This window comes from Amyelois transitella, chromosome 2 (assembly GCF_032362555.1).
Source record: "Amyelois transitella isolate CPQ chromosome 2, ilAmyTran1.1, whole genome shotgun sequence".
In the NCBI taxonomy this organism is placed as follows: domain Eukaryota; kingdom Metazoa; phylum Arthropoda; class Insecta; order Lepidoptera; family Pyralidae; genus Amyelois; species Amyelois transitella.
This window is the reverse complement of record NC_083505.1, coordinates 545,806-570,463: the sequence shown is the minus strand read 5'-3', so window position 1 is coordinate 570,463 and position 24,658 is coordinate 545,806. Positions and strand designations below refer to the sequence as shown.

Here is a 24,658-nt window from a genome sequence, read left to right as displayed (position 1 = left end):
GACAGAAGGTGTCTGACACCACAGAAAGGGTGTCTGACAGCAGAGAGATGGCGTCTGACACAAAAAAGACAGGTGTCTGACGAATAAGAGAAATTCTCTATCACAAGACAGCCGGTGTCTGACACCACAGAGATGGTGTCTGACACCAGAGAGACGGCGTCTGACACCTGAGAGACGGTCTCTATCACAAGACAGCCGGTGTCTGACACCACAGAGAGGGTGTCTGACACCAGAGAGACGGCGTCTGACACAAAAAAGACAGGTGTCTGACACCTAAGAGACGGTCTCTATCACAAGACAGAAGGTGTCTGACACCACAGAGAGGGTGTCTGACACAAAAAAGACAGGTGTCCGACACATAAGAGACGGTCTCTATCACATGACAGACGGTGTCTGACACCACAGCATGGGTGTCTGACACCAGAGAGATGGCGTCTGACATAAAAAGACAGGTGTCTGACGAATAAGGGACATTCTCTATCACAAGGCAGCCGGTGTCTGACACCACAGAGAGGGTGTCTGACGCCAGACAGACGGCGTCTGACACCTGAGAGACGGTCTCTATCACAAGACAACCGGTGTCTGACACCAGAGAGATGGCGTCTGACACAAAAAAGACAGGTGTCTGAGACTTAAGAGACGGTCTCTATCACATGACAGACGATGTCTGACACCACATAGAGGGTGTCTGACACCAGAGAGATGGCGTCTGTTACCTGAGAGACGGTGTCTGACACTACAGAGACGGTGTCTGACACCACAGAGAGGTTGTCTGACACCACAGTGAGGGTCTCTAACACAAGAGAGACTGGTGTCTGACATCTTCGAGACGGTGTCTGACACCACAGAGACGATGTCTGACACCACAGAGAGGGTGTCTGACACCACAGAGAGGGTCTCTAACACAAGAGAGACAGGTGTCTGACATCTTCGAGACGGTGTCTGACACCTGAGAGACGTTCTCTTTCACAAGACAGACGGTGTCTGACACCACAGAGAGGGTGTCTGACACCTGAGAGACGGTCTCTAACACGAGAGACAGGTGTCTGACACTTTAGAGACGGTGTCTGACACCTTAGAGACGGTGTCTGACACCTAAGAGACGTTGTCTATCACAAGACAGACGGTGTCTGACACCCGAGAGCTGGTGTCTGACACCTTAGAGACGGTGTCTGACATCTAAGAGATGGTGTCTGACACCAGAAAAGGGTCTCTGTCACCTCAGAGATGATGTCTTACACCAAAAATACAGTTGTCTGACACCTAAGAGACGGTGTCTGACACCTAAGAGACGGTGTCTGACACCTAAGAGACGTTATCTGACACAAAAAAGACATGTGTCTGACACCATAGAGACGGTATCTGACACCCGAGGGCTGGTGTCTGACACAAAAAAGACAGAGAAACGGTCGCTATCACCAGACTGGGGATGTCTGACACCTGAGAGCCGGTGTCTGACACAAAAAAGACAGGTGTCTAATACATGAGAGACGGTGACTGACATCTTGGAGAAGGTGACTGACATCTTGGACGTGTCTGACACCTATGAGGCGGTTTCTGACACCAGACAGACGGTGTCTGTCTCCACATAGACAGCCTCAATCACCAGAGAGACGCTGTCTGACACCCGAGGAAGGGTGTCTAACACATGTTTGCTTATTACGCATATCTTACAATGCATTATTAATGGTTAATTTACGAAAACGAACGTTCCCATAATCATACATAAAAATATGTCTTTTGTATTTTTTGACAGTTAGAAAACAAAGAAGAAATGATTCGGGTGCAAGCGGACAGCTTGAGTTTGGCTGAGTCCAGGATAGCGGCGCTCACGGCCACCGCCGCGGACCTTCGGCAAAAGCTGCAGGATAAGACAGATGAGGTAAGTTTTTTATACATACATATGGTCACGTCTATATCCCTTGCGGGGTAGACAGAGCCACCAGTCTTGAAAAGACTGAATGGCCACGTTCAGCTATTTGGCTTAATAATAGAATTGAGATTCAAATAGTGACAGGTTGCTAGCCCATCGCCTAAAAAAGAATCCCAAGTTTGTAAGCCTATCCCTTAGTCGCCTTTTACGACATCCATGGGAAAGAGATGGAGTGGTCCTATTCTTTTTTGTATTGGTGCCGGGAACTACACGGCACAGTTTTTTATACATACATCCAATACGAGTTTTTGAAAAAACCGTAGGTACTTACTGCCAATCAACATATTGTGTTGATTGTTATTGGTTATTTCAAAAACTCGTATTGGATGTTTAAGTACTTCGTATGTGAGTTTCTAAGTAGTTACATCCGAACTTTATGCAAAATTTTAATGAAATCTATTCAAAGGTCTGCTTTAATCAATAAGTTAGTTACATTAATATTCATTAGGTAAACATATTTGTCACTCTTAAAGGTTAGTCAAAGTTTTCACTTGTTCTTATAATTTTCTCTTAAAGTAAGAAGTGAATTTACGATTCTCTATAGTTTGTCACTAAATATTGTTGTTAGTTTTGCCTGTGAATGCATCGAAATCGTTCTAAGAGACGTAGAAACGGGAATGTGTTGCGACACCCTAACGACTGCGCCACAAAAATTGGAACGTTTCCTGATTCGCTAGTAGTTTCCTTTCAAATGTCACAAAAAATATCACAGATGTTTCAGTAGGACTGCAGGTATTAAGCATTAAAATTGAACCAATAATTAAAGTTACATATTTTTTAACATGCTGGAAATTTCTATATTTGTTTCTTAACGGACAGGTACTTTAATTAACAAGATGTTTTATTTGAATATCCTTAGTTTAACTTGAGCGTGGACACTTAGTGAAGTTTTCCTTTCCTACTGTTTTTATACAAAGGCTATGACAACAATATTTAGCTAGAACTAGGTAGTACTACTGATCAAGTGATATTTATTTGCAACTCACCATACAAAGGCACAAGGCATATACTAGGCACTACCCCGCAAGGCATATAGACGTAATTTTATGCCATACAATGTCTATTTCAGATGAGTTTGCTTCGAACAACGGATGGTGGTAACACTTTGAAAAGCTGTGTGTCTGTAACAGCTTCTATGGAGGTTAGTTTTTCATTAATTATTTACTTTTATCAACACAAAATGGTCTATCATTATGATGTGATTGTCAAAATATGTTTTTTTATTTTACCTAGTCGGTAAAAAAAAATATTATGTTAATTATTTCTCTTAGTAAAAAGAAAAACTTTTTATTTTTGGGATTTTTCGTTTAAGTGATGGTCTAGCAACCTGTCACTATTTGAATATCAACACTATCAATAAGTCTATCATTTGAGTGTGTCTTCCCTGCAAGGGATACGTACGATAGGGGATATGAATGGATGAATTCTTATTTAACCTTTTACAGTTTTTAAACATATTATGTAATTCTAGCATTTTGTTTTACTATTTGTTAATTGTTGTAAATTTGTTTTATGTTAAATATTTCCTGTAAATCATTCACAAGGAAAAATTATTATACTGCATGTCTTTTAACTATTGAAATAATTAATATAATGTCAAGAACAATTATGAATATCTTAACTAACGGTAAAATAATATCCTAACCGGCGATTAATTAACTTTGGTAAGATGATGTGCATCTACTAATTGGTTACTAGCGCGCGTAAAAATACATGGTGGCAAGTGTGGGATGCGAGGCGGATATCCGGCGCGGCTACAAAAAGTTTCGGCTCGTTTGTGGCAGTCTCTTAATGTTATTTTAAATTTAGAAGATTAACATAATGTTTCGGATACATCTTTGTAGTCATAACAAGTTGATTGAATATCAATATTTTATTGATATAAAATACATACATACATATAATCAAGTCTATATACCTTGCGCGGTAGACAGAGCCAACAGTTTTGAAAAGACTTATAGGCCACGTTCAGTTGTTTGGTTTAATGATAGAATAGAGATTATTGAATAAAAGAAAAATCCCAAGTTTATAAGTCCATCCCTTAGCCTTTTACGACATCCATGGGAAAGAGATGAAGTCCTATTCTTTTTTGTATACTTAGGCACAGGGAACCACACGGCACATTATTAATATAAAAATAGATTAAAAAAATACACCGTAGCTACATATTTACCATTAAGCCAGCACCATAAGAAGATCAATGTACATAAAAAATTATCAGAATAATGATGCTACTTCACATAGAAAAAAAGAAAAGGCGATTTATATACGTAAAACTACGCATTTTATTTCTTTTAATACAAATGTGTACCTCTCTTGTTAGTGGAGCGGACACAATTAAAGTAGTTGTTCTACATATAAACTGCAACTTGGTGCTTTAAGTGAAGTTAAAAAAAATATCACCAGTATGACTAACGCTTCACAAATTGATGAAAATGATAAGAAAGCTAACACAATAATAACTATCATTAAACACAAAATAAACTTTAAAAAGGAGAAATCCTCCTCCACTATGTACTACCACTACTCCACTATGTAGAACAGCCCGGGGTAACCCCTTGACCAAGGATCCTTTAAAAGACAATACCTATGCGTTAATCCAATAAGAACTAATAACAGTAACATTTTTAAAATACCGCATGCAGTAAACCGTTACAAATCAACTTTCCTCCGGTCGGTAAAGATGAATGGGTTATTTTAGGAGCAGAGGCGGGTAGTGAGCACCTTGGAGGGCAATCTGTCGGTAATACAGGAACTCTATAGGGAATGCTTCTACGAGGTGAGTGCTTTATTTATAAACTGAATGGACGATTTGTCGTTCAAGTTTTTCTACCCTTTTGTAAGTTTTATTGGGCTATTTCGAGTGTTGGATTAGTTGGTCGGTTTATTATAGGGTTTCAAACTTCGATTTTTTTAGAGAGTATTTTGTGGTTCAATTGTCGATTCTTTTTGTTTGAGAGTGGAGTTAATTTTGGCAGTTTAATTTACATTTACAGGTCTTGGAACTGTGTGGCGATAAATTAATTTCTATTTGGACGACCTAATTGTGACAGCCACAAAATTAAACTATACCTACTGGAAAACATATTATTTTTGGAATGTTTTTTCAATATAGAATATCCATACGTAGATAATTCGTAGATTTATTTTGATTTTAACCCAACTGTCCACAAAAAGTAAGTATTGTTATCACTTGTAATCTTCCAGGCGGCTAAACAAGAACAGCTTATAGAAATGCTCAGATCAGACATCCTGGACGTGAGACAGATGGACAAACAGAAAGACACACAGATTCAGAAACTACAACATTTGGTGCATACGCAGAAATGGTCATTGGAGAGATGTCAGGTGATGTAGTTAACACTATTACATGTATAGAAGAACGGAGTTAAAAAAAATCTTACATTCTTGTGTCATTAGCGAGGAATATTTAATGTATGCTTTATTTTCAGGATATAGCGATGGAGGTGGATAACCTCAAGATTGAGATCTCGAACTTTCTGAATAGCTCAAACAACGACTCGGTATTACTTAGAAAATAATAGCTTGGTGTGTTCATACTAATAGTTAGTAATGTTAGGAAGTGCATGGCTTGATAAAAAGACAATATAATATACCTTTACACAAGATTTAAAATACGATAAGTACTATTACGAATATACATACGTAATATTAAAATCTTAAGAAGCGGAGATACGCTCAAGAATTTGCCAATCAGATACTTTCGCCTTGAAGTGGAGTGGTGTGATTGGTCAATGTTTACACATGAGACACAGTCATGGGAACTTAATCTCAACAAAATTTGTGTAAAACTGACATCGTCAACCTTTAACATCATACTTTAACCCCAAGTAGCTGTTTTAACGCCAAGAAAAAAAAGCTGTTTTTATAGACTACTCGTTTTTGTGAACATATGTTTACTAAAATAAAAAAAGGAATAAAGAACTGAATACAGCTGTTTCTTTTCATTGTCCAGGGTATGTGGGAGAGGGACTCGTCGCCTAGCCAGGGTGACGCCGCGGACGACCTGCGCGAGATCTCTGCGCAGTTGCTACAACTCAGAGATATGCTCACTGTGCGTTTGTGTGCGTGCGTGTGTGTTTGTAGTTATATGTGTGTGCGCTTTTTACTTACGCCCACTTTTCATATATTTGTTTTTCTTTTTTCATTCTGTCTATTCTATTTTTAAATGAAGTACATACAAGTCTAGAGTAAGATTTGGATTGTAATAAAATGAATATTGTAGTATTTCATTAATATCTTGTTTTCCTTTTTTTTCTGTTTGGTTTGCGCTTTTATTTAAGAAGTTAGTTTATATCAAGGTGTGTATAAATCTGTGATCTGCCTAGTTATCATAAAATGGTACCTATAACAGAATTTTCTCTGCCAATTTGCTCCTTAACTACTAATACCTCTCATTTTCACACCGTGGTGGTGAAAATTTGTGTTCTTCACTACATAGTATAAAACAAAGTCGCTATTTTAGTCTGTTTGTCTGTATGCTTAAATCTTTAAAATTACGCAACGGATTTTGACGCGGTTTTTTGTAACAGGTAGAGTGATTCAAGAGGAAGGTTTTTATGTATAATAACATTTATAATTTTGCACCCGTGCGAAGCCGGGGCGGGTCGCTAGCTACTTAATATGAGCTTTCTGCAAGCTTTTTGTACTTTTAAACTGTTTACCTAATAAGTCATAATATTATTGTAATGACAAGAATAACTACAGTTTTTTATTATTTTTTCAGTCCGAATGTACCTGTGGTCTGCTGGTAGAGAATATAAGACTGAAGGAAACCAACGACAATATGCAGGTGGGCTTCAGAAATCATTATCTGCTTAGGCATCTTGAAAATTTCTAATAATCATGGAATACATACGTTAAATCTCACCTCTTTCCCGGTAGGCAGAGACATAAATAGAGAGAAGAATCTTACCGCAATCCCTGTATACTGCATAAAATAATTAGCTAATAAAAATAAATCTGTTAAAAAAATCTATACAATTATAATTGTTGTATGTAGTTCAATATTCGTTTCAGTCACAAGGAAACGTTTTTCGTTAACGGGAGTATTATTTATTGGGTTAAAATCCTTTCAGTGTCGATAGATCTGATGTGAGTACTTGTGGGTTTATTCAGAAGACCTAAGATATTATTTATTTTAGTTACAAATAGCGAGGCTGCAAGATGCACTGTCAAAGAGAGAGGCTGAACTAGCTGAGAAGATGAACGTGGAACAACGGCAACAAGAAGATTCAGATGAGAAGGGTCATGAGGTAAAGTTGCCAACAAAAGTATTAAATAGAAAGCTTATGGGTTACTATAGGTCTTTCATTTTATTGTTGAGAAAGTATTCTGCTCAACTAATGGTAAAGTAGTTACCAAACCTAAATACATTGCTATACGCATTAGATAGATAGATAGATAAACTCTTTATTGCACCATAAGAAAAAGAAAAACAGTAAAAAAACACAAGTAGTCAATGAGGTACAAAAGCGGACTTATCGCTACAGCAATCTCTTCCAGTCAACCTTAGGGTGGAAGGAAATTAAAAATAATAAGGCGATTAGCAACAGAATTACTGTCTCGTTTATCTTTATTGACGAAAACAGAGGCTATTTTGCTGTCTATTTCAAGCTAAGCTAAGAATTCTACAAAAAAGTTTTCGAATCATTTGTACCTACTCCATCGAGAAAACTGTGTCTTAATGAAAATAAGATTTTTTTTTTATTTCTTGTTAGCTACTTTTGCTTGATCTGGAATAAGCTGTAACATATATATATTATGAACATTTTCAGATACAAATAGCTCAGTTAGAACAAGCACTTTCAGAGAAGGAGTCTGAGCTGGCGGAGATGAAGAATTCTGAACAAAAACAAATTGAGGAAATGGAGGCCAAGGAAAAAGAGGCAAGTTACTAAAATACGACGAGTCATATTATAAACATATAGTAGATAGATTTATAAACACAAGCCATTTTTTTATTAATTAGTTACAAAAACATCGATAAAGTTTCACAAATTTTCCAGTTTCGATTTTACGTAACTACTCATCAGCTGATCACACAATTTTTACGAATACTTATAAAATTTCTATTCAGATTTTTTTTTGCTTGGGCTAGTAGGTATTTAAAAATCCACCTGGTATTGTTAAAGGTTCTGACGGTAATAATACATATTCCATCACCACTGGTAAGCCGATGTATTTTAATAATTTACCATTTCCAGCTGTTTACAATCCGCGAACAACTGGAGCTGCTGCAAAAGAGTTCCAAAAAACAGGCCGAAGAGTGTGAGGAACTGAACAGGCAGCTGCAGCAGGTGGAAGGTAAGAAAATATTAAAGTTGCAGGAGGACTTTTTGGCTTAGACTGCTTATCCCACCTTATTTTCCAAGGTTTCTTTTTAAACTGATGCCTAGTGATTGGGGTAAATTTTTTTCTATGACCAGTGCCTATGCGTCATTGTAGCTTTTTTTCCTTAAATGGATATGAGTGCGTTTGTCCTCAATCTAGCAGGTGGAAGTAAGATGGTGCATGCAAGCTCAAATAATGCCTATTCAATTTGGCCTTGAAAATCCCCGAGTTATATGTATCGGGAAGACAGATTCTTTAGTAAGTACCAAATACGAGTATCGGGCAATACGAAATGGGTTTATTTAGTAGTTTGCTTTACGTTGGTGCATTATTTCAGTCGCTCTTAAATAAACAGACAACAAATAAAAAAATCTGACTAAGTGTGAGCCACCTGCTTCTCTTTTCGTCGATAAAGGGAATACATAGTATTATTCTGATAGGCGACGTGCTAGCAATTTCTCATTATTTGAATCTCAATTCCTCCATTAAACCGTCAGCTGAACGTGGTTTTACAATCGTCGAATCGTCTGTTGGCTCTGTCTACCCCGTAAGTAAATATATAAGCATTTTTTTCTTATTTTTATACCTAAAATTGCAGTTTTGGTGACCGACAAGAGCGCTGAGTTGGCGACAGTGCAACGTCTCTACGAAGAGGAGCAGAGCATGGTGCGGCAGCTAAAGGAGCAGCTGCAGCAGCGCGCTCAAGACCTCGCCGAGGAGGTAATGATAACTTGACCAGGGCCAGATCAACACATTTGCCGCCAGTAGCTTGTTCCAATTTTTGCCGCCCCTTGTGATCTATGCATTGTGATACTCACGGAAAAATAAAGTGGAGGTTAAATGTCAAATTTTATAATTAAACAACTGAAAAATGTTATATTTAAGTAGATATTTTTTTATTTACACAAGAAAAAAAAAATTGGGGCTGAGCTTATAAAAATTATGTCAACATCTGGCATCCGGCATCTGCTCAGTGCACGCCGTATTATAAGACACGTTATATTAACCGTACATTAGTCAGTAATACGATAAAGAAGAGGTCTATCGTCGTTGTCCAGAACGCCACAATCCGCTCAGAAGTGTCCTCCCTGCGCGCGCAAGTGTCCCAGTGGAGCGCGCAGCTGGTGGCCGGCGAGCGCGGCGCGCGCGCACTGCGCGACCAGCTGCGGCGCGCGCGCGACCTTTGCCGCGACGTCGACCGCTCATACCAGTGAGTTCCTCTTACATACATACATACATAAAATCACGCCTCTTTCCCGGAGGGGTAGGCAGAGACTACCTCTTTCCACTTGCCACGATCTCTGCATATTTCCTTCGCTTCATCCTCATTCATAACTCTCTTCATGCAAGCTCGGCGGTTTCGGGTACTTTTGACCTGACCCTTTACCAGGACGTCCTTAATTTGATCAAGATACGTACTGAGTTCCTCTTACTTCTTGCAATTAGGCTATAGTTACAGCTAGCGTGCCAGGCGTCCGGATAAAGCCGGACTTAGTTAGGCTTTTTGATCGCATGTTCGGCCAAAATAAACGATGTCCGTCCTGTCCGACTTTTGTTAGGCTTTTTACATTTCGCGAACACAGCGAGAGCCGCCGCCGCGCCGCCGAGCGCAGGCGGCGAGAGTCCACTACCGATAATATAGGGTGTCCGGCCAAACTGGCTAGTCTGTCCGGCTATTAGGTTTAGCGACCTGGCAACCCTAGTTACAGCGCCATTTCTGACGAATCGCAGATTTTCGGCAGTACACTTGTGACCTTTGGCTTATTACGCTTTTTTAAAAATACAGGTGACATGTTTGAAAATACAATAACGCAACCTTTTTGAATAAGCAATAGATTGAAATAGGTTACAACTGGCCACCTATAAAAAATATATTAAACAAAAAGAAAGAGAATGACGCGGGAACTACGTTTTTTAAATACAGCTCAGTACTAATGTTTAAGTCCATATTTTGTAATGTATATAACACATTAAATGTCAATGAGTCCAAATATAATATAAGTGCAGTGATTGTTAAGAATAAGTGCAGTTTTACTTCATAGAACATTACCTTCCTTTTACAAGTTTCAGTAAAGTGAATAAATAAATACATGCATCAACATTAACATGACACTTACGTGCGTAGGTATGCCATCGCTGGTTAACACTGTTAAAACAGCCTATAATAATATGAATATAATATATAGTAATATGTTGTGGAGATCGGACAGGACCTGGCTCAGTGAAACCGTGAAGAAACTGAAGGAAACTTAATTTGTTCTGGTTATAATTCTTTAAAATTACGACTAGGCTATAAAATAATGTTTAATGTTTAGTACCCGGTTGACCGAGCTTTGCTCGGTCTAGCAGAGATCCTGATTATATATATACAAGAATTGCTCGTTTAAATATATTAGATTTTTTAATTGTTTTCAAATGCGGGTAGGTAGAAATGTTAGTCAACTGTTTCTTTTACATATTCAAATACTTATTTCTTGATACACAGAGCAAAAGCGCAGTGCGCAGAAGAGTTGCAGTGCCAGCTGGAGCATGCGAGGGCGCGCGGTGCCGCGCTCTGTGAGGACGCGCGGCTCGTGCTCGACTCTGTGCGGCGGTGGGCGTCCTCCACCAGAAACATACGCAGGTTTATATTAATATTTTGTCATGAAATATGTGTACGTGTGTACAGTATGATTATCCTTTAATCATATCTCGAACAATGTGACGTATAAAAATATGTCAAAATGTTATACGTGTAAGTTGTTTACTTTACTAACGACTAAGGGCTTATAAACTTAGGATTCTTCTTTTAGGCGACAGGCTAGCAACCTGCCATTAATTGAATCTCAATTCTATCATTAAGCCTGCTGAACGAGGCCTATCAATCTATTTTAGACTATTGGCTCTGTCTACCCCGCTAGGGATATAGGGGTGATTATATGTATGTATGTATGTAAATTTTTAATAGTTTGTAGATAAAAATTTCAGCGGAGACTATTTTCTTGTTTCGTAATTTTGAGAGCGTATTTTAATATAATCGGGCTAAAGTTTTCAAACTACATTTTTCAGGGAACAAGAACAAAAGATCAAAGATCAAGAGGAGACAATAGCATCCCTCCGACAACGTCTCAACAACAAGCCTATCGACAGAACAGTATCTGCTTGTTGTTCCAACCACATTCCCCGTCCGCGACCAAGTCAGACCTCTTTAGGTCTGCCCGCTATACGCCTGGCGAGTTGTTCGCGGCTGTGTGAGGGAGCGAGAAGGGAGAGTGCGACAGAGACGGCGAGCGGTTCGTCGGCTCCTGCGCCGCCGCTGAGGATGGGCAGGAGGAAGTCTGCTCATGACGGGGTAAGGAACGACAATGTTTATCACGACTCAGGAGATATTTGGGCGATACCTTCAATACACCAAACGTTGTCTAATATAATAACAATATCTTAATGTAATTTAGCTGAACGTGGCCCATGAGTCTTACCGAGATCGTGAAAGATAAAGACGTGATACGTACATACATAAAATCACGCCTCTTTCCCGGGGGGTAGGCAGAGACTACCTCTTTCCACTTGCCACGATCTCTGCATACTTCCTTCGCTTCATCCACATTCATAACTCTCTTCATGCAAGCTCGGCGGTTTCGGGTACTTTTGACCTGACCCTTTACCAGGACGTCCTCAATTTGATATAGATAAAGACGTGATATAAATATGTATGTGTGTAACAACCTTTTTCCAGCTATCCTCGAGTCCATGCCATAGAAATGCGACCGTTCAGCTGCCGACACGAGCGGACGTGTCTGCGGACACCCACGCGGACAGACCGGACTCTGACCACCCCGCCACGAGCAGACACGCCGACGACGTTAGATATATATCTGTAATTTCTGACCCGGTAAGTATTATTAAACTTTTTCAGCGGAATAGATTGAGATTTCCTCATTAGTATTTTTTTAAGTGGAAGGAATCCGGGGTCCTCTATGACCTGGGTCAATTTATAATCAACCCAGGTGAAATAAGTACCTAGCTGGATTACGACCTATGACTGAATTATAACAGTACAATTAGTACCTACCTATATATTGCTTGTCAAAGTACTTGAAAAATCTGTGATGCTGACCCACGTTTAGAAAGGGGGTTAAAAAAATGAGGTGATATTTATTGACATAAAGTGGATTCTGAAGCGTATTCATTACCCCTCTGGGAAAGAGGCGTGATTGTATGTCTATATCGTCATCATTTTTGCCAACAGTTCCGCCGCCCGGTCTCCCCCACCAGCGAGCTGGAAGCCCGCATCTCCCAACTACACGACGCCCTGACGAGGAGGCAGCGGCGCTGGGGGCGGCTCCGGTCCGCGTCACACACGCGGTGACACTATTCCGGTTCAAAACCGCTTCAGTGACGTCACGATCTCAGTTCTCAGTTCGAGAATGCTCGCGGTGACGTCACGATCTGACTTCACGAAGGCTTGCAGTGACGTTACTTTGCGATTAGACCGATAGTTGTGACATCACATTCTTCTGAAGACTGCACGATTTGACGTCAATGTCTTGGTCTGAAACTTCTTCGCTGACGTCTGGGTGTAAGATTACGACCGCACGTGTTGTAGTCGCGTTATTGAAGACTGCATGCACTTGTCGTCAACAAGTCAGTTGAAGACCGTAGGAGGTGACGTAGGTAACATTCTCAGTTCACGACCGCTTGCGGTGACGTCACGTTCTCTATTGAGAATCGCACTTAGTGACGTCGTCTGGACTATACGTGAATTGCTCTGAGTAGACTTAGATATTGGGTATGAAAAGATGTAAACAATTTATTTCAGCTGGTTAAGTATAATATTTTCATTAAATTTGTTAATTTTAGTTATTTTTCATTTTAACATAAAGTATATAATGGAAATTAAAACGTACTCGAGCAATTGTAAACACTAAATATTATTTTTGTAATAAAACAACACAATAAGCCATCATATTTTTGGTTGTATTGGAACCTAAGGCCTTTTAGGAGCAAAATGCTGTCTCTCATAGATCACCTGGTCTGATCCAAATACGCCACGAAGATGGCATTTTGTTTTAAAATTAAAAAAAAGTAACTAGTAAATTTTCTTAAACATTTTACGTGCGAATTTCTATGCATTTATTAACAGTATTTTAATTGGCTAGTCTTTATTTAATTAATCTAATTTATAGTTATTTAAATAAACTGTTTTGTTAACTGACTTGGTGGTTTTAATTAAACAACTGCTTATAAAATTAAAATTTATTTTAAATCAATCAAATTATAAAATTATGCATACACACAATCTTTTCAGAAGCAATAGCCGCTTTACAATTATTAGTTAGGACATATTTATTAAGATAAGCCTCAAGACTAGAAAAATAAAATAAAACTTTCATGATGTTATCTTGATTTTATGTTTTTAGGTTACGTTTTTGGAGTAATTTTGTTTTGTATTAAATCAGCATTACAATTCTATTTAGATAGTCAGTATTTTTATTTTTCATGACTTCAGTTAGCTTTGGGGTTGGCGTACGTACAGTCATCTACAAAAGTCCTTATGAAACTACTTTTGAAAAATGTGCAATGCAATGCAATTTTGTAGGTGACTGTCCGTACAATATATCGCTGACCAGAAAAATAATAGATTTGCAATGACGTTTTACCCCCACATTGTTTCAGTAACTTTCTATATCGCATATATATTTTTACGTAACATGGCGAGGTTTAACAATTTTTCTAGACTGAATTATAATAATTTATTTATTCATTCATAAAGTCACGTCTATATCCCTTGCGGGGTAGACAGAGCCAACAGCCTTGAAGAGACTGGTAGACTACGTTCAGCTGTTTGGCTTTATGAATAGAATTGAGATTCAAATAGTGACAGGTTGCTAGCCCATCGCCTAAAATATGAATCCCAAGCTTATAAGCCTATCCCTTAGTCGCCTCTTACGACATCCATGGGAAATGAGATGGAGTGGTCCTATTCTTTTTTTATTGGTGCCGGGAACCACACGGCAATTATAATCAGGTATCGCTTATCCACATTTGTTTTTTATTCCCTTGCAAATTGGCTACTAAATCACAACTAAACATTTTTAATAAAAAATATGTACCTAAACATAATCATTTTCACAAACCGTTTCACGTTACGGTAAATGTTTTCACGTGTGTATGAGACAAAATATAGAATTCTATGACAATTAACTAATTTTTACATTCCATAATCTTTCTTATTCTAGTGGGTCGTGGCACAGTAAACAAGTTACATAAAGACAGGTACATAAGTTGACTTAATCGCACGTTTAAAGATGTAAATAAAACGGAGGGCACATACTATCTGGAAGCCACGTTATATTAAAATTTATGAAGGCACGGTCAAAAATTACATTTTTCTCCCCTCTCATTCTAATGTGCGTGTTTAGAAAAAGACAGAAGAAAATTGAACGATTTATCAATTAAAAAAGGTATGAAACTCAGAAAGGTCATTCAAGGTCAATTTCCATCTAACTATTTAGTTTCGACTTTGGCTTCCACATTGTATGTACTTTCGTGGTTGGCTGTAGCACGTGCGAGGTCGCCATTTTGTTTCAACTTATACCCCGGGCAGTCATTTGGTCCACCCGCGCCACATGGAGGCCAGCGAGGCGGCGGCCGACGTCACGAGCGACGGCGCGGGCGGCGGCGGCGTGCCGCTCACCTCCTCCAGCTGATTGGATAAACAAAACATTCTAAATTCAAAATTGAAATATAACATTTTTATTCGTAGAAATTTAAAAAAATTGGAAAAACTATTTCAATGAAAAAAAAGACCTTGGATGGACTTAATCTATCTCTTTTAAATTAGACCAATTAAAAAGAGACAGAACTTTATTTTCGTTAAAATTCGAATAATCTGGAATCACCTGAGCAAGCTGCAAAGTCAGCTTGCTCAGGTGAGGATTATTCGACATACATACATATGTTCACGTTTATATCTCTTGCGGGGTAGACAGGGCCAACAGTCTTGAAAAGACTGATTGGCCACGTTCAGCTGTTTGGCTTTATGATGGAATTGAGATTCAAATAGTGACAGGTTGCTAGCCCATCGCCTAAAAAAGAATCCCAAGTTTGTAAGCCTATCCCTTAGTCGCCTTTTACGACATCCATGGGAACGAGATGGAGTGGTCCTATTCTTTTTTTATTGGTGCCGGGAACTACACGGCAAAATTTTATCAATTTGGAAAAACTATTAGAATGAAAAAAAAGGACCTTGGATGAACTTAATCTCTCTCTTTTAAATTAGACCAATTAAAAAGAGATAGAACTTTATTTTCGTTAAAATTTCCAAGGTCATTTTCCCGTGTTAAGCTTGCTCAGGTGAGCATTATTATACGGTTGATTCATTCTTCCATGCTTCACATAAAAATACGATTTAAAATCATCTTCATCATCTCAGCATGTTCCTGGATGGTCCGGACTTAGCATGTGATGTTTCAGAGCCCGGTGTCCGCTACCAAACCAAAGGTCATTTAACGAGGTCTGACCTCAACCCAAACGTTACACCAAAACCAAACCTAGGTTTTTTGTTGTTTAAGACTTACGACGTCCACGGATCGGAATCTCGGAAACATGGTATAGCAAGCAATAACAACATATATATATAATCACCACAAAAATAGATACAAGGAGAGTGTGGAGGGAAAGGTCGGAGTGGGAAGTCTTGATCAAGTTAAGGATGTCCTGGTAAAGGGTCAGGTGGAAAGTACCCGAAACCGCCGAGCTTGCATGAAGAGAGTTATGAATGTGGATGAAGCGAAGGAAGTATGCAGAGATCGTGGCAAGTGGAAAGAGGTAGTCTCTGCCTACCCCTCCGGGAAAGAGGCGTGATTTTATGTATTTATGTATGTAAAATAGATACATATACCATTGACCACCACCTTAATCATGCTTCAGTTTATTATATATAGAACATAATATATAGATTTTAGAAATCGCCCAGGTTATAAGTGAAAACCACAAGAAATCTTCGACGATTCACAGTTACCAAGTCCATCATCTTATCTAATGCTGTTTCTGTTTAGACAATCATCGTCAGAAGCGCTTCACTTGAAACTATCATGCTTAAATGCAAATTTTTTATGGGAAGGTTTGTAGATAGCAGTCAACTCTAGAATAAAGACCACAAGCTGCAAAGTTTGGGACTAGCTCAATCGGTAATTTCGCCGTATATTTATTTGATTAAAAACATATGGACTATTATTTTATTATTATATTTCGCCTCTTGGATTTCACGGGTCTATACACCCCGGATTTTTGAGAGGCTTGCGTGGGGATATAAATCCAACACATAGAGGCCCTTTGGAGAAGATGATGTTATGCTGTTCTCCCGCCAAAACCCGTTCCCGGCCCGTTATCAATACACGATATGTCCATGAACAGGTCTCGGCAGGAGGTGGACCTATTAAAAAATAAGGAAAAGGATGATGGGTTATGGAGTTGACGTTTGGATGGATTTGAACTGGGCTATTGCTGGAGAAGTTCGGACACCTGCCATAATCATGAATACGTGACTATTATGTGGTAGGTGGTGACCGGCCGGTTAAGGCAAGCCAGAGGTAGGGGTCCTATCCCTCATCGGTTTCCACTCCGACCTTGGCGAAGGACGATCGGAGGCGAGGAACAGGGGCCTCCCCTGGGAGCACTCAGGTCCGTGGGGTCGCTACTCCCCAACAGCTCGCCACAAGCTGCCCTGCGGAGACTGACTGCACTGGGAAGGTGATCCAGGGGGCGATGGGGTCGTCACGTCCCGACGCCTTTTTATTATTATATATTATTATTTTGATTAAAACTTTATCACAAGGTTTTTATGTCAGTCTACCGGCATTTCATAAATATATTTGTGTTATTACAATTCTATTTTCATGCTTTTGAAGTGTATTTTATCAAACCTTCATGTTTTGCCTACGTCAAATAACAACTTGCCGCGTCTTCGGCTCGAGGCATGCCGACATATTGGATAACTTCGGGAACCTGGAAATGTATTTGTAGTACGATGTTAGTTTGTTAAAAGATTTTCATGTTATAGGATAGAAATAAATGAAATGAAGATAGAAATTAAAGTTTTAAAGAGTTATAAAATAGCAGTGAAGACGGATACGTAATAAGATTAGGTGACCATGACAAAAAAGCATTATTATTTATTAATTTTCTTAGCATTAAAAAAGCTTTTATTACAGAAAAAGGCAAAATCGATTTTAAACTTCGGCGTTTTATTATCTATTATTAAATATTACAGGCAATAAACGCGCACGTAACGTACCTTTATTTTATCTCGGTCTTTTCGATTCATGTTACAATGATCGGTGGTCACTAACTAACTAACTAAGAGACCATGGAAAACGTCCGAGATAAAATAAAGGTACATTCCGTGCGCGTTTAATACCTGTAGTATTTATAAATTTTAATAGTATTAGTAAAAAGCATAGAAGGCAATTAAGATAAAATAGTGCTGATCAAGCACTTACGTACTGGTGCACTTAATGTCCTGAAGACTACATGTTTGGTTTCAAAATTTAAATGCTTTTGCAAGAAATTAAGTAAAAATGCGTAAAAATTACAGACAGAGAGAGAAAAAAAAGGAAGACAGAAGCATAGAAAAAGTGTGGCAGGGTTAAAAACTTAAGGGTTGAAATAAAAAGGTGCTCAGTAATATCATATTAGACTTACATTTAATGTTGTGACGCCTTTACATAATGTGGAGTGAAGTGGGAATGTTTTGTTATGCGAGAGGGCAGATTTTGTTTACATTAAATTTTTTTGATCAAAGATATTACTGTTAAACAGTAATAATTTGTAAAAGCGTATTGCTGATAATCTAGGATTTGCAACCATAAATTTATTTTTTTTAGATAGTTTGAAGCAAAAAGTTTTAAGTTTAAAATATTGCACAGTTGATGTCACATTTGGTACGCGCTCAACCAATCACAGTATAGGGTCTATGGCGGCATCTCAAACGTCATTATGCCGCCAAGCCTATCACAGCGCGTAGGCTAAATCGCGCAATCAAAGATTTCACGGATTGGAGCATAAATACAACCTCCGACTCAACATCGTCTGTCGCGCGGTTCCCCAGGCATAACACCAAGCCTGGTGGACGATCTTCCCTTTATGGCGGTCGAGCCGAATCATCGCTAGCGCTACACCTTCTTCAGAATACACTTCAGCTATCCGTGGACGCCACTTAAGGCATATTATTACGGGCGAATTATTAAATGATATAAGGAAATGTCGACAAAAGGTATAAAGGCAGCGGTCGTAACATGACAGTGAATTATGTAAGTACTTACTACGAATTCAAAGGTTATTAATACATAAATTACACGGACCGTGGGCTATGAAACGTCACAGGCGAAAATGCAGCCAAATTTGAATTAAAGATGATAAGATCAATTTGGACAACATGTTGAAAAAGTAGTATAGGCTTTCTCACAGACGTAGAAGAAAAGCGGACGGAGTTTTACTTTACGGCAAAATAAAGCGCCAATATTATGCTGGTCTACTGTATAAGTATATATGTACACGCTTCACATACACACACTCTCACTAATAATGTGACATTACGTCACAGATGCGTCATAGATAATCTCACGAAATGACAAGTTTTTCTGTCACTCATACATGCGTACAATGCCGCCATTACAATGCTTCACTTTTTTTCAAACCACACTACGTCATATTCTTTTCTTTTAAATATTTAAAAAGATTTATTTTAGTTTTAAATTTGAATCGATCTTCAAAACTTTTTTAAGTCGTTGTGGCAACCAAACTTCTTCATGAGTTTATTTTTGTCAGTGTATCGTTTTACGAGTATAAAGTCAGACCTCGTCTCAATAATGGCCGAGTATTAGCTTGGGATGCTATATATTGTCCATTCATGGCGGCCTCTGGCGCAGCGGTAGTACGCGTGTCTGTGACACCGGAGGTCCCGGGTTCGAATCCTGGCCAGGGCATGATGAGAAAAAAACTTTTTCTGATTGGCCTGGGTCTTGGATGTTTATCTTTATAAGTATTCATTATAAAATAAATCTCGTACCAAAAGTCTCGAACTTATTTCGAGGCAACTCAATCAGTGTAATTTGTCCCGTATATATTTATTTATTCTTGTACTTTTTGAGACAACATCAAGTCACTAAATCCGTTATCACTCTCCAATTTTTCAATTCATTGCTTGCTTGATCTGCGAAAAAACTGTAACTGTCTTTTGTAGGTTGCGTTGATTCCGTCGCTTTTTTACTCGTAGATGGCGTTAAATTCTATGCTTTTTATATAAGGCGCCAAACCGACGCGGGCGAGCTATGGGGAAGAGCTGTTAGTGTAAGACCCACCTGCATGGCCTCGGGCCAGCTGAGGTGCTCGGGCTCGGTGTCGTCGTCGGCGGGCGGCGCGCCCAGCCGCGCGCCCCACGCCGCGCCCGCCGCGCGCACCGCCGCGCTGGGCCACGCCTCCACCCTGCGGCGTATAGATCATCGGTCTGTTACTGCACGGTTCACCTCATTTTTTGATTATTATTAACTGGTGTAATTCTTCTATGTGAGTGAAAAATTATAGTTATTTATTTAAACTTTATTGCACAAAAAACAAAAATGTACAAAAGACGGACTTAATAGCGTTTGGCATTCTCTATCAGTCAGTTATCGTGATTTTAAAGGTTGTAATTAGACACCTAGTTCAACAGAATAAAAAAATTTAAATAATTAAGTATAGATAAAACAGCGAGTGATAGTAACCAGACAGAACTTAAGACCACTGATTAGAATAATACCAGTTCAAATGTGTATTGTGCAAGGACAATTTATTTGACGTACTTTCTCCGAGAAGTCATATTTTTTTGGCAGTCATCACAATCTAAAGCTGATCGACTTTTATCTTGGTTTTTACTCTAGAGAGGCGCGCGCGGGCGGCACAGAGCATGCGCGCGCGCCGCGCAGACACTCGGCGTCATGTGTGTAGCGTGTGTGTATATAGTCACCTTCCCAGCGCGGGGTCGTCAGTGGCGGCCGCCACGGCGAGCTCGTGCAGCGCGGCGAGCGGGCAGGCGCGCGCGGGCGGCACAGAGCTCACGGCACAGAGCATGGCGCACGCGCTGCTCAGCCGGCGCACGCGCCACCCCGCGCCGCCCTCCGATACGCGCCAGTTTAAATATTCGCTGTAACACGACAGCAGGGCTATAAGCGCTAACACTAGTAGGAACTGAATAGGCTTGAGTTTAGAACCGTGACAAATATTGAGTCGAGCTTCTTGAACAATTTTTTTTTGGCGAGAAGAGAGATGTTATTTATTTTTAACGGTCTGGTGATCGGCATCCACCATGTTTTAAGGCGTAATATCTCAGACCAAGGACTAACGTTATCTATAGAGTATGAATGTGATTTCATGTGATTTCAAACGTGCATCTTCACCTCTGGAGAGGAGCCAGGGTACCATTTTGACCACATTTTTAGAGTCACATGAAGCTATTTCTTTTCCTCACCGTATGACCTCAAACGAGTTAAGTTCGGAAAATCGTAATTTGTAACATCATATTAGCCATGTAGTATACACGGAATACACAAATTTGAATATACACATGCATTTGATTGTGTTAAACACAATTTGTTGTAGATAATAATTTTGTATTCCATTATGCCAGTAGTTATTTCGCTTCGTTTTTGATACGCTATCTTAAAATATGTGAGAATGAATTTTATATTGCCGATTTGGGTTGTTATGTAAAGCGGGGTTCCACAGGGATCTCATTTGGGACCTTCGTTTTTTCATAAAAATTTAATCCCTCTTTCTCTCTCATCTGGGATCGGCAGTGCAAGACTTTTTTGTTTATTCGTTTCAATATATTTTTATGAATAACTAAGAATCATGGACACGTCTAAAATTAAAAAGCATTCCAATTCCAACACCTATAATTTTTTAACCATAGTTTCTTTCCCATGTGGCGTTCCACAAGGATCTGTTTTAGGTCCTTTGCTTTTTGCAACAGTTTACAATAGCTAACTCACTGTAGCGCAATAGCCTGAGGCAGCCTCATGTCTATGGTCCAGGCGGCGAGCATGACGAGCTGCGCGGCGAGACCGAGCGCGGCGCTGGCGCGGTGCACGGGGTGGCGCTGCGGACACGGGTACGCGGCGTCCTTGTCTTTGGTGTCCGACACTGGCACCAAACATATATTCTATTTTTAAAATAAATTAGACCTAGACGAACGTATCTTGATCAAATTAAGGACGTGCTGGTAAAGGGTCAGGTCAAAAGTACCCGATACCGCCGAGCTTGCATGAAGAGAGTTATGAATGTGGATGAAGCGAAGGAAGTATGCAGAGATCGTGGCAAGTGGAAAGAAGTAGTCTCTGCCTACCCCTCCGGGAAAGAGGCGTGATTTTATGTATGTATGAATGTATGTTAAAATTTGAAATTTTTTTGAACTGTAGAATTAATAATAATGGAATGATATAATCATCAAATGAAAACTTTTAGAAATTCCACACGGTAGCTGAATATCCATAACGACACATAGGCTACTTTTTATCCCGGAATTCCAGCAAGATTCCACGCGGACGAAGGTCACAGGTGGCCTCTAGTACTTACATAAAGCCTCGATGGCCGCTGCATCTTCGTCAGTATCGAGCCAGGGCGCCACAATGTGGAGCTGCGACCGCTTCGGTGGCTCCGCGCCCCACTCGTCGCCCACAAACTCTAAATCCTCTATACTATCACTGTAATCAAGGCGGGAACACAATATTTTACTATTTATGTTTAATGATAATTTATACATTTACAAATTGGATACTCCATCTCTTTCACATGGGTATCGTAAAAGGCGACTAAGGGATCGGCTTACAAACTTGGGATTCTTTTTTTAGGCGATGGGCTAGCAACCTGTCAGTATTTGAATCTCAATTCTATCATTAAGCCAAATACCTGAACGTATTGATAATTTAATTCAAATATCGGACGACGTGGCTTGGTCAGGGATTTCAGACGTACATGGTCGATATCTCCACCCTTCGCACCTTGAGATTCGCCAAATCTTTAATCATGCGAACCGCTGTTATTTGGAATTCCCACCCTGCACATCTCTCTCCCCTGATACACACAACTTGGGGATTTTCAAGGCAAGAAGGCCTTATTTTAGATTGCGTGCCTCACCTTGCTTACCCTTAGGCAGATTCAGAGCAAATGCACTAAAATTATTATTTAATTTTTAAAAATTAGGTTTAAGTTTTTAGTAATTTTTGAGGAGGGTTTGTATTTTTTTTTCTTAATTTTCAGGTTGGCTGGAAGAGATCCCACTTAGGGATAAGCCGGCCTTTGTACTGTACTGTTTTATATTTGTAATGTACTCCTTTAGTGAACAATAAGCATTTACTTACTTATATAAAAATAAGTAGGTATATAGTGTGGGTGTTACAACATCTATGCAAGGAATACAGTAGAAAAATCAAGGGAAGGCCGACCAACAGAAAAGATTAATTTTTTTTTAATATATTAAATATTTGTTAATATTAATAGTATTAATATAAGAAAAAGTAATTGATCTTACCTTATGTTGTAGCTCATATATATTGGAAATATGTACTTTATGAGCTGTCTTATCCTAGACCTCCGGAGTGCGGCCAGTGATTCCGCCTGTTCTGTATAACGTGTCATGCGATTATGTACTTCCAACTGTTGTTCCTGAGGTCAAAATAATTACAAAGCTATTAAAATTGTTAAAAACCGTTAGTTGTGACTTTCATTTTCAAAGACTTGAATCACTCCATCTCTTTTGAATGGTGTCCTAAAAGGCGATTAAGGGATTGATTTATAAATTTGGTATTTTTCTTATAGGCAGGCTAGCAACCTATCATTTATCAAATAGCTGAATGTGGTTTATCAGTCTTTTCAAGGCTGCTGACTCTGTCTACCCCGCAAGGGATATAGATATGATTATGTGTGCATGTTAACATAAAGTTGAACATGATTATAAGCTTTATTATTTGCCATTAAAATAATGTACAATTTACAATTATAAAGAGCATTTACCTGTGAATGCTTTCCTAATCCGGCAACTCGTTTCTGATATCTGGGCAATTTCAATCTCAACTCTTCATTGTACTGTTTCAGCTCCGTTAATTCCATCTTCTTTGCACTTATGTTACAACGCCTCTGCTCTATGGCTAGTTTCAATAACTCTATCTTGTCTCTAGCTAACTTAGCCTCTGTCAGTAATGTGTCTTTCTTTATTTTATTAGCTAGAAGCTTCTCGCATCTGTCTAGTATATGTTTTCTGTTTGCTTTGAGCCTATGCAATTTTACCTGTTTATCATGAAATCTGTAAAGAAAAAAAAATTAGATTGCAGATTAAAATTGAACTGTGACATTGTATTTCATCATCTTAAATATAAAACAAGAATAATTTTATCAGATTTACAAAAAATTCTCACTCATTTTCTACACAGCCTTCTTACAATTAAAAAAGGATCAGTTATTAAGAATCATATTTTTATTTAACTTATTAATATAGTTATTTCATTGCTTGATACTGAGCCTGTTGTATTAAGTGAACTCTTCACATATGTTGGTTCATAATTTATTTTACATTACATGATGAAATGATAAATAATTAATTGGGCGCAATTAAGATGAGTAATGACAGAACAATAAAATAGTAAGCGAGTAGGTCGTAAAACTTATTTTATATGTTCATTAATGTAAAATAAACAAACCTGTCGGAGTATGGCATTGATGAGTGTGAGAAGCCACCAGCTTTTACACATTCTGTACAGAAGAAGTTCTTTTTCACCGTGTAACAGAGCTGGCATTTTGTGTAGTGTCCGTCGCTCTCTGTGGATGATACGCGAAAATCCCGGGGTGCTTCTCCCTCTGAAAAATAACTTAACGACATCGTTTATTTTAACACTCACTTTTTACGTATTGTTTGCAATTGCACTAAAGCGAAGTAAAATGAACACAAAACCCAGCAAAACACTGTCAACGCCAGCTGTGAGCTGTCACTAATGACAGTGACAGCTGACATTTCTTTTTGTAATCACAGATAAAAATAAACATGCATTTTGTTCGTAAGCTCGTTTTACGAAAGTTTCGTTGTTTCGTTAGTGTTATAGACGCAAAATAGGGATGTGGACTATTTTTGGGAAAGTGTTTAAAACCATGCATAAGTACCAAATATAACCCAAACTATTTATTATTATTTTTTTATTTCAAGTAATTCCTTTAAAATAATTTATTTAAAATTCCATTTAAAATATCGCGCCAAAACGCGGATACCTGTCAAACGGCCGCTGTGACGTCACGCGTTATAAAATATTGTTGAAGTTGTATGTAATGAATAGTTATTTCGTAGTTGTGTGATAATAATATGAA

The 24,658-nt window shown here is 38.8% G+C and overlaps 2 protein-coding genes across 2 annotated transcripts in view; one reads left to right on the top strand and one right to left on the bottom strand.

Annotated features, from left to right (window-relative positions):
* Positions 1-11,711, top strand: part of LOC106141975 (uncharacterized) — a 33,684-nt gene extending 21,973 nt beyond the window's left edge. Inside the window, exons 12-25 of the mRNA XM_060947563.1 lie at positions 1,757-1,882; positions 3,003-3,074; positions 4,635-4,712; positions 5,141-5,281; positions 5,386-5,457; positions 5,910-6,008; positions 6,681-6,746; positions 7,099-7,209; positions 7,732-7,842; positions 8,161-8,260; positions 8,886-9,007; positions 9,346-9,497; positions 10,773-10,910; positions 11,336-11,711. Coding sequence (XP_060803546.1) covers positions 1,757-1,882; positions 3,003-3,074; positions 4,635-4,712; positions 5,141-5,281; positions 5,386-5,457; positions 5,910-6,008; positions 6,681-6,746; positions 7,099-7,209; positions 7,732-7,842; positions 8,161-8,260; positions 8,886-9,007; positions 9,346-9,497; positions 10,773-10,910; positions 11,336-11,711 — 1,764 coding nt within the window. The remainder of the gene's footprint in view (positions 1-1,756; positions 1,883-3,002; positions 3,075-4,634; positions 4,713-5,140; positions 5,282-5,385; positions 5,458-5,909; positions 6,009-6,680; positions 6,747-7,098; positions 7,210-7,731; positions 7,843-8,160; positions 8,261-8,885; positions 9,008-9,345; positions 9,498-10,772; positions 10,911-11,335) is intronic.
* A 1,807-nt stretch (positions 11,712-13,518) lies between these two features.
* Positions 13,519-24,269, bottom strand: LOC106134126 (beclin 1-associated autophagy-related key regulator). Its single transcript, XM_060946856.1, has 8 exons — positions 24,001-24,269; positions 23,318-23,606; positions 22,836-22,969; positions 21,881-22,008; positions 21,298-21,448; positions 20,274-20,450; positions 19,630-19,753; positions 13,519-14,972 (listed from the first exon to the last, which is right to left on the bottom strand). The coding sequence occupies exons 1-8, from the start codon at positions 24,177-24,179 to the stop codon at positions 14,874-14,876; spliced, it is 1,281 nt and encodes a 426-aa protein (XP_060802839.1). The 5' UTR covers positions 24,180-24,269; the 3' UTR covers positions 13,519-14,873.
* Between the last annotated feature and the right edge of the window lie 389 nt (positions 24,270-24,658).